The sequence below is a fragment of the Camelina sativa genome, chromosome 4, assembly GCF_000633955.1.
Source record: "Camelina sativa cultivar DH55 chromosome 4, Cs, whole genome shotgun sequence".
NCBI lineage: Eukaryota > Viridiplantae > Streptophyta > Magnoliopsida > Brassicales > Brassicaceae > Camelina > Camelina sativa.
In genome coordinates, this window is record NC_025688.1 from 7,296,604 (window position 1) to 7,312,219 (window position 15,616).

At 36.5% G+C, this 15,616-nt stretch overlaps 2 protein-coding genes and 1 long non-coding RNA gene across 4 annotated transcripts; all 3 read right to left on the reverse strand.

The window, feature by feature from the left end:
• Positions 2,347-4,952, reverse strand: LOC104780040 (protease Do-like 1, chloroplastic). Its single transcript, XM_010504498.2, has 8 exons — positions 4,478-4,952; positions 4,242-4,364; positions 3,817-3,988; positions 3,652-3,689; positions 3,193-3,391; positions 2,920-3,072; positions 2,681-2,815; positions 2,347-2,594 (listed from the first exon to the last, which is right to left on the reverse strand). Exons 1-8 carry the CDS (start codon positions 4,912-4,914, stop codon positions 2,517-2,519), a joined length of 1,335 nt encoding a protein of 444 aa, XP_010502800.1. The 5' UTR covers positions 4,915-4,952; the 3' UTR covers positions 2,347-2,516.
• Positions 5,959-9,446, reverse strand: LOC104780041. The gene is made up of 14 exons (XM_010504499.2): positions 9,189-9,446; positions 8,637-8,781; positions 8,444-8,511; positions 8,302-8,355; positions 8,122-8,205; positions 7,945-8,033; positions 7,786-7,866; positions 7,527-7,657; positions 7,293-7,334; positions 7,099-7,175; positions 6,922-7,012; positions 6,769-6,850; positions 6,587-6,659; positions 5,959-6,465 (listed from the first exon to the last, which is right to left on the reverse strand). The coding sequence occupies exons 1-14, from the start codon at positions 9,275-9,277 to the stop codon at positions 6,297-6,299; spliced, it is 1,275 nt and encodes a 424-aa protein (XP_010502801.1). The 5' UTR covers positions 9,278-9,446; the 3' UTR covers positions 5,959-6,296.
• Positions 10,376-15,406, reverse strand: LOC104780043. 2 transcript variants are annotated; one of them, XR_766637.1, is made up of 4 exons: positions 14,252-15,406; positions 13,970-14,096; positions 10,803-11,132; positions 10,376-10,696 (listed from the first exon to the last, which is right to left on the reverse strand). It is a non-coding gene; the product is annotated as an uncharacterized LOC104780043 (long non-coding RNA). The 2 variants fall into 2 exon arrangements; XR_766636.1 differs by having other exon boundaries at positions 13,970-15,406.

Here is a 15,616-nt window from a genome sequence, read left to right on the forward strand (position 1 = left end):
ATCCAGAATGTTATAGATTTCACTTAACCCCAACACTGGCTTCATATTAATGATTTGACCTCGAATATTTTTGAAATTATCGTTTAATCCCATCAGGACCTTGATTAGTCGACTGATCTCCGCTTCTTCTAGCAATTCTTTCACCTGATCACAATCACACTTCTTAACTGTGCAAGACCTTGTGTTGGAAAGTTGTTTCCAAAATGTCTTCTTCTTAGTGAAATAAGTGGACAGATCAAGATCTCCCTGCTTAAGCGTAGTCATAGCTTGCTCCGGTTGGTACTTCCTTGGTAAATTGTTTACTCTGAACCTAGTAAACAAATCATTCCACATTTCAACAACATCTTGATAGTACAGTATGCTATTAGAAATCTCTTTATCCACGACGTTCAAGATCCACGATTTTACCATATTGTTACATCTACTCCAAATCTTGAAATCATAATCACTTTCACACGGTCGCAGTATAGATCCATCAACAAAGCTTTCTTAGCTTATAGAATTATCTTCATCGCTATAAACCAGCTATTGTAATTTGTTCCATCTAAAACATGAGCAACGATCGTTAAACCTAGGTGATCGAAGGATTGGAGATTGAAAGGATTATCAGATGGTTCTGATTGTCGCGACATCTATCCATGGGCTTTGTATCCCTCCGAGCGTTGAGAACGTTGTTGTTTCCCAAATCCAACTTCAGGTTCTTCATAGATCGCCGATTCGCAAGTTACCTTAGCTGTGGATCCATATTACTCTGGCGTAACACTTCGGCACTTTAGTTTTCCCCCTTTTCGCACCATTTTCTTCAAATCAAAGCTTCGAAAGAACAATCGAAAAAGATGAAGATGATTGATCGGTGTAATTTGAAGGAATCAGAAAAGTATGAAGGTGAAATCACCAGATTTTGCGGAAATTAAGCTATGATACCATAATAGAATCATAGAACAAAGAGATTTTGTGAAATGGTTTTCTTATTTCGTAATCGTAACAAACTTTACAGATGAATGCTATATACATCCAAATAGAAGTAAACCAGATCTAAACTAAACCGATTATCAATTGAGATTAAGTTAACCAATGTTATTAACCAGCTACTCTAATAGGCTTTGATCTATGTAGCATCCACGATCAACAGCCATGTCCACCACTGTTCTTTGTTTGATTTCCCAGATAGTTTTGTGTTGGTTTTTAGAAGAAACAAGTTAAATCTATATGTCTAGACAGTAGTGACTCAAACACACAAAATAAGTGGAAGCTATACTTGTAAATCGCCTTAAAGTGATCAGGTATCTCCCCAATATTTACTGTAGGACCATTGTCATTAATTAATTTGTTTTTCATTGTAGAAGTCCAAAGTCCCATATCAGTTAAGTCATGGAGATAATGCTTATTTACAACACTACAAAATCCTCATCACCACTGCATAAACCAAGGAGACGCAATGAGTAAGTAGTGGGGAAAGACCATAAACATATGTAGTCAAATGATTTATTCCCACACCTCAAGCCTCTACAGCAGTAGATGTTTATTTCATATGGCTTGAAACATTTGATGTTCCCGAGTATTTGACTACCATCGATGCTACTAATAGGGAGTTCCTTACTCCATTCATTGATATCACGTCTCTAAGAACAGCCCAGTCCCAACGGTCTGATGGAGTCACATCCCACATGTCGAATTGTAGGATTCCCTAGAGAATCACTAGATAAAGTAAACCAAGAAATTTCAACAGTTTCAATCCATCAAACTTAATTCATATGAAACAATCAAATCAATGGTTTCTCCTGCTTTCTTTCCTTTTGCTTCGGAAGAATTGTTGGTCTCTTTGTATCCACTTGACACATCCATCTCAGTCAAACTCTACCACTTTATGCATCTAATTCATTCCAGGGTTGGGTCACATCGAAAAGGCTGGCGTATTTCTATTCTTGTTATGGGAGACTGTCCATACACCCAATCCAAAAACAAAAATCCTAATGAATAATCACAGAGTCATTTGGATTGATGAGAGGGGCACTTGGACTCAACAAGATGGTTTGGACTTTGGAGGGGCTTTTCAATTTTTTTAATAGTAGATTCCCCCAGTTGTTCATCAATCTTATATTTTCTTTGGATGTTTTTCATTTGCGNTTTTTCCTTTTTTTTTTTTTTTTTTTTTTCATTAACCTTTGAATGATCAAATTACCATTGCAAAGCTTAAAAGCCTTAAACTACACAGCCGACGATATTGTGGGTTTGAGTTTTTTCTCATTTTGTCTGGTTCAACATTCTTTTTTTTTTGGGTATACACGTTTTAAGTTTCAAAGAGTTTTAAAGTCTAAACCGAAAATAAAACTAATCCAAACCATAAGATCGGTTCAAATCATTCCAATTCTGGTTATTTCCAGTTATGCAATATAAACAGATTTTTTATGTACACAACCGGACGATCTATTTTCCGAACAATTTGATATACAAAAATATAACCCACCGGACATTTTTTTCTACACGTTATGTATATTTACTTCTTAACGACGTTTCTAAGACTCGTCCGGCTTTGGTTCGAGAGTTACAGATATTTTCTCCTTGTGATCGCCTCTTAGAACCTCTACGGTCACCTAATCAAAAATCATTACAGTGTCACAACTCTCTCTCAGATGAACAAACTTAGTTGACCAAAATGCGGATTTAGGACTTAATTTACCTCATCACCGACTTTGCATTGATCGAGAATCCGGTACAGATCACTCCCGTTAGAGACTTTTGTACCATTCACTGACGTGATTATGTCTCCAAGTACTAGTCGCCCGTAACCATCACGTTTCGTAGATTGAAGCCCCTGTAGAACAAACCAATCATCACACACATTTTAATGTTTAAACCGAAGAGTGGAACATAGAGAAATATATGTTATATGGAAACTTAATAACGAGAAGAACTTACGGCTTTCCCAGCTGGGCCACTTGGAGGAGCATCCAAGACGAGCACGCCACTTACTCCCAATTGTTCAACAGATTGGTCTGGTGCGAATTTGATACCTAAGATTGGTCTCGTGACTTTACCAAATCTCACCAACTGATCGACAATGCCTCCAACCTGAACATGAGAGAAACAGAGCACAAAACAACTTTACTCTCCCGTTAGTGGATTCAAGGATAGAGTAAGACTCTCTCTGATCGGGTTTAGCAATGGGGGAAAAAAGGAGAGAGAACTCACGGTGTCAACTGGGATCGAAAAGCCCACTCCAGAAGATGCACCAGAAGGAGAATAAATGGCTGTGTTTATACCTATTAGGGTTCCTGAACTATCTAGAAGAGGTCCTCCACTGTTACCAGGGTTAATGGCTGCATCTGTCTGTATCACATCTTGAATTGGACGACCAGTTGCAGCAGAACTGATTTCTCTTCGCAAACCACTGTACAAATCATAATACACAAACAATGCTACATCTTTAAGAAGAGACAAAAGCCAGGAATATGAATATATCCTTTTGTCTATGTTTACCAAAGTAAATCCATGTGGCATGAAGAAGGGTACAAAGGAGTAGAAATCATATAATTTGACCTTTTCATATGCGAGTAATTTGATCCGGCGTAATAATGGAAATAACACAGTGAAGATTGAGGAGAATGCAACTAAGTCTAAAACTGAGAAGAAAAAGATAATTGAACTTACCTAATAACACCAGTTGTAAGAGTATGATCAAGTCCAAACTGCAGACAAAAGGGTCTTGCTTTAGTGCATGTGTACAGGAAACAGAAGTATTGATCCAGCCAGCAATAGAAAGCATAGAGAAGAGAACTAAAAATATGATCATTTTTAAGGTTGTATTACACTCACAGGATTGCCAATGGCAAAGACTTTCTGGCCAACTAGAAGATCTGCAGAGACTCCAACAGGTATAGGTCTTAATTTATCTTTCGGTGCATCAATACGTAGAACTGCAACATCCTTGTCTTGGTCGAATCCAACAACTTTTGCATCAAATGTTGATTGATCAGCAAGAGTGACCCTGTTATATAGATCATACAACTTCCTCATCATACACAAACATCCGAAATGACCATTTTGAAAGTCTCGATACCAGAAATACCAATTTCCATATCTTCACAGAACCAATTACTATTGTTCCAGTTTAATGTAACCACTTAAACAGCCAAATTCGTGTAGTACATGAAACAAGAACAATTCCCTAGAAGTCAAACAAGTTTAATGTCAAATTACCCAAATCAATCAGATTCTCAAAAAGTTTCAACAAAACTAACCTGAGATCAGAAGCACCACGAATCACATGATAATTAGTAACAATGTGACCTTGCTTATCCCACACAAATCCTGAACCAGAACCTTGTGGCACCTCAAGCACGTCCAAAGTAAACGCGTCCTGCCTAATTCAAACCCCGAGAAACCAAATCACATTAGAAAGCTTCCTAAATCCATAGCTAAATTAACCAACCAAACGGGAGAGAAATCAAGATTTCGAGATCGGTAAATTCATTACCTGACGGCGAGATTAGTGATGTAAACAACGGAAGGAGTGTTCTCTTGAAACAATCGAACAGTCGCGAGCTCATCAGTCTGAAGCTTCCTGGGAGTACTGACTACGAACGCCGAAGCTGATTCGACAGCAGGAGACGCGGCGAACAGAGAAAAAGACAACGCGAAGGAGGTGCAGAGGAGTAAGAAAGGTTTAACGGCGGAGAAGGGAGTAAGAAGAAGAGCATCATCGTCTCCGTTGTTGTCGTTTAGTGGAAGCTTGGAGGAGAAAATTCGAAAATAGCGTTTGGATCGGATTGGGTGGAGAGAAATCGAAGTCGGAGGAGAGGATCGTGAAGGAGAGAGATTGAAGAAGGAAGATGAGTTGGAGAGTTGAGGTGAAGGAGGAGAGTGAAGGAAGAGAGTAGAAAGGAGAAGCGAACAACTCGTCGTCGTCGCCATTACTTTTGTTTCTGGACAATGGGATTGTGGCCTCTGTTTTATTTCATTATTTTTTTTGTTCTAATTAAAAAAAAAAATGGTAATCTTTGAAAATAATTTTTTTTTTCTGAGAGCAAATACGGAACCGAGAGTAACCAAATTGAACCGAAATAGTTAAACCAAAATTGTTGCTTTTTAAAATATGGAAATATTTTTAATTCAGATTTAACATAGATTCGAATTTTTGAATTAACTATTTGTTTCAAGTTTAAAAAATAATTAAATATATTTAATAACAGAATAATCAAAATAGCTAAAAGGTAATATTTTTTTAAAAGTGTCATATAATTTAATTATAAAAAAAAAGACAGGTGAAAAAAAAATCATTATAAGTGATGTTTAATGTTTTTAGTTTTTACACACAAATTAAGAGCATATAAGTTACTTATTTTCCATAAAAACATCATTAAATAATATGAATTCAGCCAACAGAAAATATACAATGTAAAATATGATTGGTCAAAACAAATTTTGCACAGAAAATTGAAAACATCACTAAACATGAAACACAGTTATTTTGCTAAAACATCACTAAAGTGAAAGAGAGGAGTAGAAAATCATACAATGTTAACCAATTGTATACTGTAATTTGTAATATCGAATCATTGCTTTTATTTGTAAGTCATCTTTTAATAAAACCAAACCAATCAAGAGATGCATCAAACCAAAATACCAAACCGAAACAAAACCAAATCAGTATATGATTTTGCTTCTTATAAAATTAAAACTTAGAAATGAACCAACAGCCTATATAAATAACGAACATTAATCCAGATTAGCCGCCCTTAATTTGGAACACTAGAAAATTAGAACTCTTGTATCCTACTCACATACGAGTAAATGGTTATTCCTATAGCCTATTCTATATATCTAGAATCTTTTACTCGAACTTATTAGAAACGTGACTTNTATTTAGCAATGATTTGATGTTAACAATTGTATAATTTGTAATATCAAATCGTTGCTTTTATTAGTAAGTCATCTTTTAACAAAACCAAACCAAAATACCGAACCGAAACAAAACCAAATATTAAAACTGAGAAAAGAACCGAGAGTAACCGAACTAGTTAAACCATTTAACCAGTATATGATTTTGCTTCTTATAAAAAAAATAAAACTGAGAAAAGAACCAACAGCCTAGTAACGAACATTAATCCAGATTAGCCGCCCTTAATTTTGAACACTAGAAAATTAGAACTTGTATCCTCCTACTCCCGTACGAGTAAATGGTTATTCCTATTAGCCTATTCTATATCTCTAGAATCTTTTACTCGAGCTTATTAGAAACGTGACTTGGTCGATCTCTAGTAGATAAAAAGTGCAAAAAAAAATACGGTTAAAGTTTAGAGAATCTTCTGGGACGGTCTTAGTTCTTTTGGCACTTCATTGAAATTCTCGGAGTCCACATCGGATTGATACATTGGTCTCTTCCCCGTTTTCCACACAATCCCTTCAGCCAAATGTTCTTTGTTCGGTGTCAGCATTACAAAGTTTGGATCAGCTCTTTGGTAACTGCAATAAGATCATATACTGTTTTCTTTGAAACCATCAAAGCTAAAGAGGATTTTTTTTTTTTTTGGTAACTAGCTAAAGAGGGTTTGATTGATCTCAAACTAGTCACAAATGGACTGACCTGGCTTCTCTTATGTTATCAACACGGATACCGAACCCACATTCCACGTTTCCAGTCCGATGATTAGTCGTTGCTGCATAAAAAAAAGAGCACGACATGTTCAAAAACCAACGTTCATCTGGATTTTGCTGAATTTATAGCACGCAGATCACGAGTCTCCATATTTGTTTATCGAAGCATACCTGAAATATTGAATGCAAAAGATGGTTTCCACCACGACTTGAATGCTAACGAGAATGTGGAGCTTCGAGCCCCGACTTTACCCTGCAAAAATAAAAAATGTATATAACTGAGCTGTTCTTTTTGGGTAACTCGGAAAGATATGTGTTCTGCACCTTCAGCAAGAAGTTCTTATTGGCCTGCCAAGACGCAGCCATCTGCAATAAAGAATCTGCGGCATTGTCTGGTTTCTTGGAATCATCAACCCTTCAATATTAAGACAAAAATTAAGATATGTTTCCGTATAGACAAACATTAGCTAAATTGGTTTTCTACTAAGAGATGTACGCTACCTCGATTGTAGCTCGAAACCTAAATCAATGTAGTTTGTGATTCCAACAACTTGGTTTTCTTCAAAAGGATTTTGCACCTGCTCCATGTCCATTCAGTCCATTTCATATTGAGCCAAAAGCTAAGGTAAACTTTATATATGGAAGACTAGTAATAGATGCAGCACAGATATAGGACTAGTTTGAAAGAGTCGTACCCTTCTTTGGACCACTAAGTGTTGGTAGAACGAAGCGATAAACTGCATTTACAAGAAGGATAACACAATCAGCAAGACTAAGAATGCTACAAAATGGATGATATGCCATAGGACAGGTCATATGGTAGTTTATCAAGTTCCATGAGAAGTGGAGGAACTGTTTCGGCTTAAGACTTATGCATAAAGACAGCAAAACAGCCATGTTTTCTTCTACATGGATTTTTAAAGCATGACCTGAGAGCTTCTTGCTAGTTCAATCCCAATGTTAAACGAAGGACTCAAGGGGCTTTTTGACCCTACTCCATAGCCAGCAGCACAACTCCAGTTTCTTTGGTCTGTGTACTTTGCCATATCGTCGCTTCCATCTAAAACAAAATCCAATAACAAATTGTCGATGCTCAGTTTCATTCAATCACATAATGTATAGATAATAGCTTCCATGTGTGACTAGTAAAAATCTGTTCAACAGGAATAAAACAATGTACTGACTCACGTAGCGGCTCATACTGCACTCCTACTGTAAACCTTCCCATCTTGCTTACAAGCCATGCATGTTTTGGCAATTCGTTATTCGCTGAATTGAGGAATTAAAGGGTCAGCATTGTATCCAAAAGAAACAACAGCAATTTGCATAAAAATTTGATGTGCTCACCAGAAAAAGGAGTGACAGTAGCTCCGATAGACAAATTTGGAGAGCCATATCTCAACCCCATGATTCTATATTGTTCAGATAAGCTTCCACTAAAGAGAAAACATTTATTCATGTTACATTGTAGCAAATAATCTACTCAAAGTAAAACGACATCATATACACCTAAATATGACTTACTCCTTTTTTGAAATCAAAGGGTAGACTGCAAATGCCCCAATCCCATATTTAGGGTAGTAAGCAGAAGACCTCATCAGTAGAACCCTTAGTGATGACAAACAAAATAAATAATTTCAAAACATTAAACTACTGTAATGATCATAAGCTCCCACTATATATCAAAAGTAGCACGGAGTTTACGGATTTGAAGTTGAAACAGAGAGGTCCACAAAAGTATGGGGATCATCAACATCACTGCACAGTTAAGAGAAAAAAAACTGATGAGAATTCTAATTTTCCAACAACAACTTGTAATCTTTCAAACAAAACTTAACATATATACCTTTGCCAGCGAAACTCTGCATTTCCGACAAAATCTCCTTCCCTTCTGCCATCTACTGCGCCCGAAACCTTCGACTATATTAAGGAAATTTTTTGATTTTCTCTTATCCCCGATTCATCCACAAGACAGATACTTTTAAAAAGCATTATTACATAGAAACTAAAAACAGAAAAGAGTATTATCAAATGGATACAGATGCAACCAAGTCCACATGAGGGTCATCAATAGGCTTCAACAAGAACTTTGCAGTGAAATTATTTGCTTCTTCAAAGTAATCCTCAAAGAGACATTTTAATGCAAGCTTCCCAAACAACAAATTATATGAAGATTCTAACATCCTGCATCATCTCAACAACAACAATACTTCAAAATCAAACAAAATACACACATTCATATGTGTAACAAAATCAGATATCATAATTTATATCAAATCATGTCTAGATTCTCAAACATTAAAAGAAGCCTAGACTATATATATCAATCAGAGTAGTACATTAAAATTCTCTTAATAGCACAATACTTAAATGTATTCAAGCCATAGAATCCCAAAATTACTGCAACGAACCAGAATCTATATGCATTGAAACAGCGTCTAATAGATCACGATTCTAACACTAATCACACTAAATAAATGTATCAGTACAAGTTATAGAACTCAAAAAATTTTGCAACCAGAATCCGTATGGTGAGTAGAAACAGCGATTAATCGAATCAGAGAACAGATCGGAGAAGAAGAAGGATTGACCTAGTACGGGCGGAGAGAGGAGGATAATCAAAGAGCGGAGGGACAAGCACCACCGGAGGCGGTGGTTCTTTGCGCATAGAATTCCCCATATTCTACTACAACGAGAGAGAGAGCTTCTTCGATAATTGAAGGAGAGAGCTTCTTATTTAGAGCGGCGATGGTCTCGCTTCTGCTTTTTGATATACAGAGGTTTGAATATTTCAATTTTCCTACATTAAGAAGACTATATTATCAAAATCTAAGGGTTTCTCAAACAAACAAAAAAGAACAATACTATGGCTCAACCTCATCATTCACCACTTATAAAATAAAATGAGGAAATAAAATCTATATGTATTATTATAAAATTAAAAACTTAAACCGTTATTTAATAAACCTAAACCGATATATAATTTCATTTTACTTATAAAATCTAAACTCTAACCATCTTATTTGTGAACCCAAACTGACATATAATTTCGTTTTAATTGTAAAATCTAAACCCTAGCCATCTCATTTGTGAACCCAAACCCACATATAATTTCGTTTTAATTGTAAAATCTAAACCCTAGCCATCTTATTTGTAAATCCAAACTAACATATAATTTCGTTTTAATTGTAAAATCTAAATCCACATATAATTTCGTTTTAATTATAAAATATAAATCCTAACCACTTCATTTGTAAATCCAAACCGACATATAATTTTGTTCTAATTTTAAAAATCTTAACCAAACCAATATTTAACTTTCCTTAATTAAAAGTATACAGAATTTGTTTCTTTAATTTGTTTTGCTTTTTAATTTAATTTTGATTTATTTTTTAAATGAAATATTAGATGAAAGATTCTAATTGGCTGAGAGAAGGGGGGTGAACCTAAGTATTCTTCAACAAAAAAAATATTCGTATTTTAAGATATTTAATAATATAATTAATAAAAAATCTCCACCTCTCCCAACAATATCAAATATTGTTATATGTGTTGTAAGAGTTTGATTTTATATTTTAATTTAAAAATTTTTATATGTATTTCACATTGTTTTCAATTTTTATTTTATTTATACAAAAATAAAACATTTTTTTTATATTTTTTGCCTCTCTAATCTATTCATATTTATTTTTAAAAAAATTTCATAGTTAAATTTAAATATGTTGGTTTTAACAAAAAAAAAATCAAGTTTATTTGAGAATTAGATGTTCCTATTTCTTTTAAACCATCAATGTGTAAGGACATCTCCATTGGCAGATCATTGTTTTGAGGTTTTAAGATTAAAAAGTATACTTTTATAAAATAAAAAAATTTTGTTTGTTAATTATAATTATACTACTCCAATGGTATATTTTTACTGGGATTCTTATTTTTGAAAAAAAAAAATATTTTTATGATCATGATAGCAGCACGTATATGAAGCAGAAACATAAAACAAATTTAATCAGATTGTTGGCAACAGTATGTTATGGGCAACATGAGAACGTCAGAGGACAATCAGTTAAAGCCATCACTGATAAACAAAAGCATCATCCGTGACCTGAAATAACAAAAAGGACAAGTAAATAACATGTAAATAATAGAAGAAGGGAAAAAACAACCACATAACCAAAGTGAAAATTGAGGAACAAATAATAAAAGATTACCTGGGAGTTTGTACCGTAGACATCTGCAGTAGAGTCTAACGAGGCAACACAAGTGGGGGCTGATTACAGGTTTTGCTCAATCAAAGTAATCTTGCTGGTTCTCCTTCTTCATCACCCACCAAACGATTTGAGTTCCACCCGCTGGATGGTGATCCATGTACTGATCTGCGGAGATTATAACAGACATGACACGACAATAATCAAGATCTAGCGAATGAGAAAACCTTGAACCATTCTCCATGTTACGTAGATCAAACAGTCAAAGCCTTGACGCCGAAGGTGATCAAATGAATTCTACCATAAGACTGCATCACCTCTGAATATATCCACCTGGAATTAAAAAAGACAGAGCAGAAGCAAACATGAACAAAGAGCAATTCGTATTCATCTGTGTAAATCAAAACATAACTTAAAGCAACTATAATCAGAGTTACCTTTGTAATGGTAAAGCCTAGATGNAGGGGGGGGCTGATTACAGGTTTTGCTCAATCAAAGTAATCTTGCTGGCTCTCCTTCTTCATCACCCACCAAACGATTTGAGTTCCACCCGCTGGATGGTGATCCATGTATTGATCTGCGGAGATTGTAACAGACAAGACGCGTCAATAATCAAGATCTAGTGAATGTCAAAGCGAATGTAAACCAATACGTTTTTTTTATTCTCTCGGGCATCATTATCGAAGCTCGATTACCGGCTAAGTTTTCTGACGTCGGCGAGCAACAGCTCCGCCGGCGTCAGGATGACTCTAGTTCCTTTTGTTTTCTCTCCTCTCAAACTATTTTCCTCCTTCCCGTTTCAGACTACCACACCTGTTTAGTGATGATTGATTTGGTGGTCGGCAGAGATGTTCTCGTTGGATTTCGGAGTGTGAGTATAATTATGATGTCCTGCTCGACGATATCTTCCATTGTTAACAACTCTGATGTGGTCTCGGCTTAGATCCGAAGAACATTTGCCTCTTACGCGCCCACTCTCGAACACTCTAGCTTTCTTCTCAGATCTGGTGGTTGGTGTTCAATCTGTTGTGTCTTCTAACTCCCGAGCTTTACTTCATCTCTCCATCGGTGACCTCGTCGCCGGTGAGATCTTGTTCTTCTTTCCACCTTCGGACCTTGTTATTGATGCGATTTATCCACTCTCTCCACTGTCTGAACTTGTTGTCAGTGAGATATGCCTCTTGTCAGGGCATTTTTCTACTTGGTTGATGCCCGCTCTACTCCTAAGAGATGATGGTGGTCTCGGCGTTTCACTACCTCCTGCTAAAGCCACCAAATCTGTAGGTAGCCGAGATCTAATCTTGGTGAAAAGCCAAAGACCTTGCCCTACGTTCATATCCACCTCCCTTACATCCTCCTTTGCCTCAGTAGCGATACCCGAAGAACTCTATTGCGGGTTATGGATAGAGATTTGCCTCGTCGCACCCATCCCAAGCCAAAGATCTTTGGATCTAAGCTACTTCGAGTTTAAATCCCTCAGATCGGAATGTCATCCTACTGGGTTTTCCTCTCTCCAAATTCAAACAAGAGATTACGTTTGGCGAGCTTTCAGATATAGTCCGCCGCGGTTAAGAGATGTATCACCGGAAGATATTGTTTTCCCTTTGTCCCTCAATGTCTTTCAGCTTAGCTGTCGAGACTGTCTTTCCTCCACCTCCGCTCCAATCCATACGATTGAGATGCTTTCAGAGTTGTTATTTGTTTTGCTCCCCCTCCCGGTGTCTATGACCGGAGAATTTCTTTTTTCCGGAAGCCATCGCCGAACTTCTCTATGGGAAGACCTAGGCCAAGCTTCGTTGCAAAGAAAGAATTCAATATGGGCTTGGTCTATTAGTGTTTTATCATGGATCATTCTCGGCCCATTAAGCCCAACAAATTTTAAAATTGGTTGTTTTAGTACTCCCCGAAGATGTCTTAATTGCCATAATTTAGATTGGTGTTATAATCAATTTTTCTCCTCATTTTATGAGAGACCCATATTATTAATTTCATCCTTGTTGGAGAGAACTTTCTCACCAATAATCATTTTAAATGATATTCCGGTTATCGTTAACCGAGAAAGCATGAATAATATAGTCATGTATTTTGGTTACATTTGGAAGTCAAGATGGATGATGATACTTGATTGTGCTTTATCTATCTTTGTTACAAGGTCTTTAGATTGGTCGATTTGGGTTTGGTCCATCTTTGTTTCATTTTGGACCTCTCATGAACATATGGTCTTTAAGCCAATATGGTCCAATAAAAATATTTCAATTTCCTCATTGAATGAGTCATTTCACGAGAATTTCCTCTCATAAGGAGAGATTTTTTTCAAGATTTGATTGTTGTTGTGGGCTCTCTTGTCCTTCTTTCATCTCCACCTTCTTGACTACACAGTTTCTTCTTGATACCCGCTTCTCGCTATCCACTTGGTATAGATCTTTCAACATGGTGCGACAAGATGGTTGTATCTTGGACTCCTTCTCGGGCACTCGACTCTTGGGAATTCATTCTTAACCTAATGTAATCTCTTGCATTCTATTATGGCAATTTGTCGTTTTGCGACCGGTGATTCGTTCTTGGACAGCCTTTTGCTATCTCATGTGAACTATCGGCTTTGTGGTTCACCCTATCTATGTGGCTTGTATGCCCTTCTATCTTCTTAGTATTAGCTTATGTTAGTTGTACTTTATGTTTATATCCTTATTGTCATGTTGAGATGATGTGGTTCACTAAGAACGTATTAATATTTGTTTTGATATCTTCCCATGTGAGTGTGTTGACTGATGTAAAGACTCATCCTAGAAGTGAGCTCTTGTCACTAGCTTAACCAAATGGGGTTTGTTTGATAAGAAAAAAAAAAAAATCAAGATCTAGCGAATGAGTAAACCTTGAACCATTCTCCATGTTACGTAGATACACCTGCAGATAGAAAACATACCAAAGAAAAAGGACGAATTTGAATATTTGCTAATTGAAGGGGACCAAATTGTGAAGCGACAGTTTTGGTATAAGCCTTGACGCCGAAGTTGATCAAATGAATTCCACCATAAGACTGCATCTCATCTGAATATATCCACCTGGAATTAAAAAAAAAAGACAGAGCAAAAGCAAACATGAACAGAGAGCAATTCGTATTCATCTGGGTAAATCAAAACACAACTTAAAGCAACTATAATCGGAGTTACCTTTGTAATGGTAAAGCCTAGATGGCAATGAGCTTCAACAACCTTCAGCTCTTTGGGTTTGTGCCTTCACCTTATCCAAAAAATTATGAAGCTTTTCATTACTTTGAGCTCTTGTTCCCAGTAGCACCTAAACAATATAACCAATAACCAAACAAAAAACACTCTCACTCATAACCAAGCTGTATTTGCTAGTAATAAGAAAGACCGATCCATCAAGAATTTAAAAGACCAACAAAACACAGTGAGTGATATGCATAAAATTTTTGAGAACAATTTAGATACCAATTTATGATCATGATCGAAGCATTAATTCTTGTGCTAATCAAACGTATGAATGTATAGTACAATTTTAACGAACTCGTCACAGCAGAACTCCTTTCTCTCCCAGACACAATTATCGAGGTATCTCTCCCATTAAACTCCTCCGACGTCGGCGAAGCTTTAGCTCGCCGGCGTCGGGACAATAGTTCCTCTCTCATGTTCCCTTTAAATCTCTGCTCGGTTAGCGTTAGTTTTATGTTTTGTCTCCCCATCTTTTGTCCCCTTTTGAAATCTCCCCAAACCCTCTTGAACCAACCTACTCTAGGTATGGCATGTGGTTCATCGATTATCGATGGAGGTGGTTTCCGGCGAACTCCACCCAGTCTTATCCTTGGTCAACCTCTGTGTCGGCGGATCTACAACCCCTGGTCTTTTTTAAATCTCGATCTGGAACCTGGCTCACCTCTGAAGACCCCTCCTCCGTACCGTCACCTGAGCCTTGCCAGGCGGAGACGGCGGCGGTGTTTGGCGATAATCTTCTCAGGATTATGGCTTCCTTCTCTTATGGGTTTCTCGCCTCAGTCACATATCACAGTCTGAACTTGGCTGTTAACGTAAAACAGAGAATTCAAAACACAATGGATTCAAAACACACAATTGATAACACTTGATATAACGTTCACAAGAAACGCAACATCAACTTCTCATCTACAAGAGTCTCAAGAGAGAAACTCCAGCAAGCTGATGAGGAAAAAAGATAGTGAGCTACCTCAAGTATTACAGAATGCATGGCCACACATGCAAACTATGGTAAAGGACATCCACCTACATGACCTATATATAATACATGGTTATATGTCTGAAGTTTAAGAAGTTATGTGCGGAACACCATACATATCAAATGTCGACAAACCGGACGATTTGCGTTGGTGTTGACTCATCGTTGACTTGTTGGACCCGAATTAAAACCCGATCGGATTTACAAATCTGCTCTCATCGGAGCTCCAAGCCGCTTCCTAGTGACTCGTTCATAGCTCTCATGGAGTCTATCTCGATGTTACCTATCTACTCTTTTATGGTATTGGGGAATGCCCATCTTTGTAACCTTTGTATCAGTTTAAACTTTGAAATCTTTGCATCTATTCCTTTGTATTTGCTTTGATTTGAATGAATGAGAGCATCTGTTTGTCCAAAAAAAAAAAATCAAGCGTATGAATGTATCTAAATACTTAGGCTTTTTTTTTTATGAATGTAAAATTTATTCAACCAAAAAACTCTTTGTTACAAAATATGCATCCTTAGATGAAGCTTTCATTTAAAATATTTTTTTTTGAAATTTTAGACAAGAATTGTAGAATGTTTTAATCTCTCAAAACAAAGTTGTTC

Excerpts from the sequence above, each read along its gene's own strand:
- LOC104780040 (XM_010504498.2), bottom strand. The coding sequence starts at position 4,914 with ATGGCGACGACGACGAGTTGTTCGCTTCTCCTTTCTACTCTCTTCCTT. Across the intron at positions 3,989-4,241 it reads CGTGGTGCTTCTGATCTCAG|GGTCACTCTTGCTGATCAAT; the intron begins GTTAGTTTTGTT and ends TCTATATAACAG. Across the intron at positions 2,595-2,680 it reads AATGCAAAGTCGGTGATGAG|GTGACCGTAGAGGTTCTAAG; the intron begins GTAAATTAAGTC and ends ATTTTTGATTAG.
- LOC104780041 (XM_010504499.2), bottom strand. The coding sequence starts at position 9,277 with ATGGGGAATTCTATGCGCAAAGAACCACCGCCTCCGGTGGTGCTTGTC. Across the intron at positions 8,034-8,121 it reads CCTTTGATTTCAAAAAAGGA|TGGAAGCTTATCTGAACAAT; the intron begins GTAAGTCATATT and ends TTTTCTCTTTAG. Across the intron at positions 6,851-6,921 it reads ATAAGAACTTCTTGCTGAAG|GGTAAAGTCGGGGCTCGAAG; the intron begins GTGCAGAACACA and ends TTATTTTTGCAG.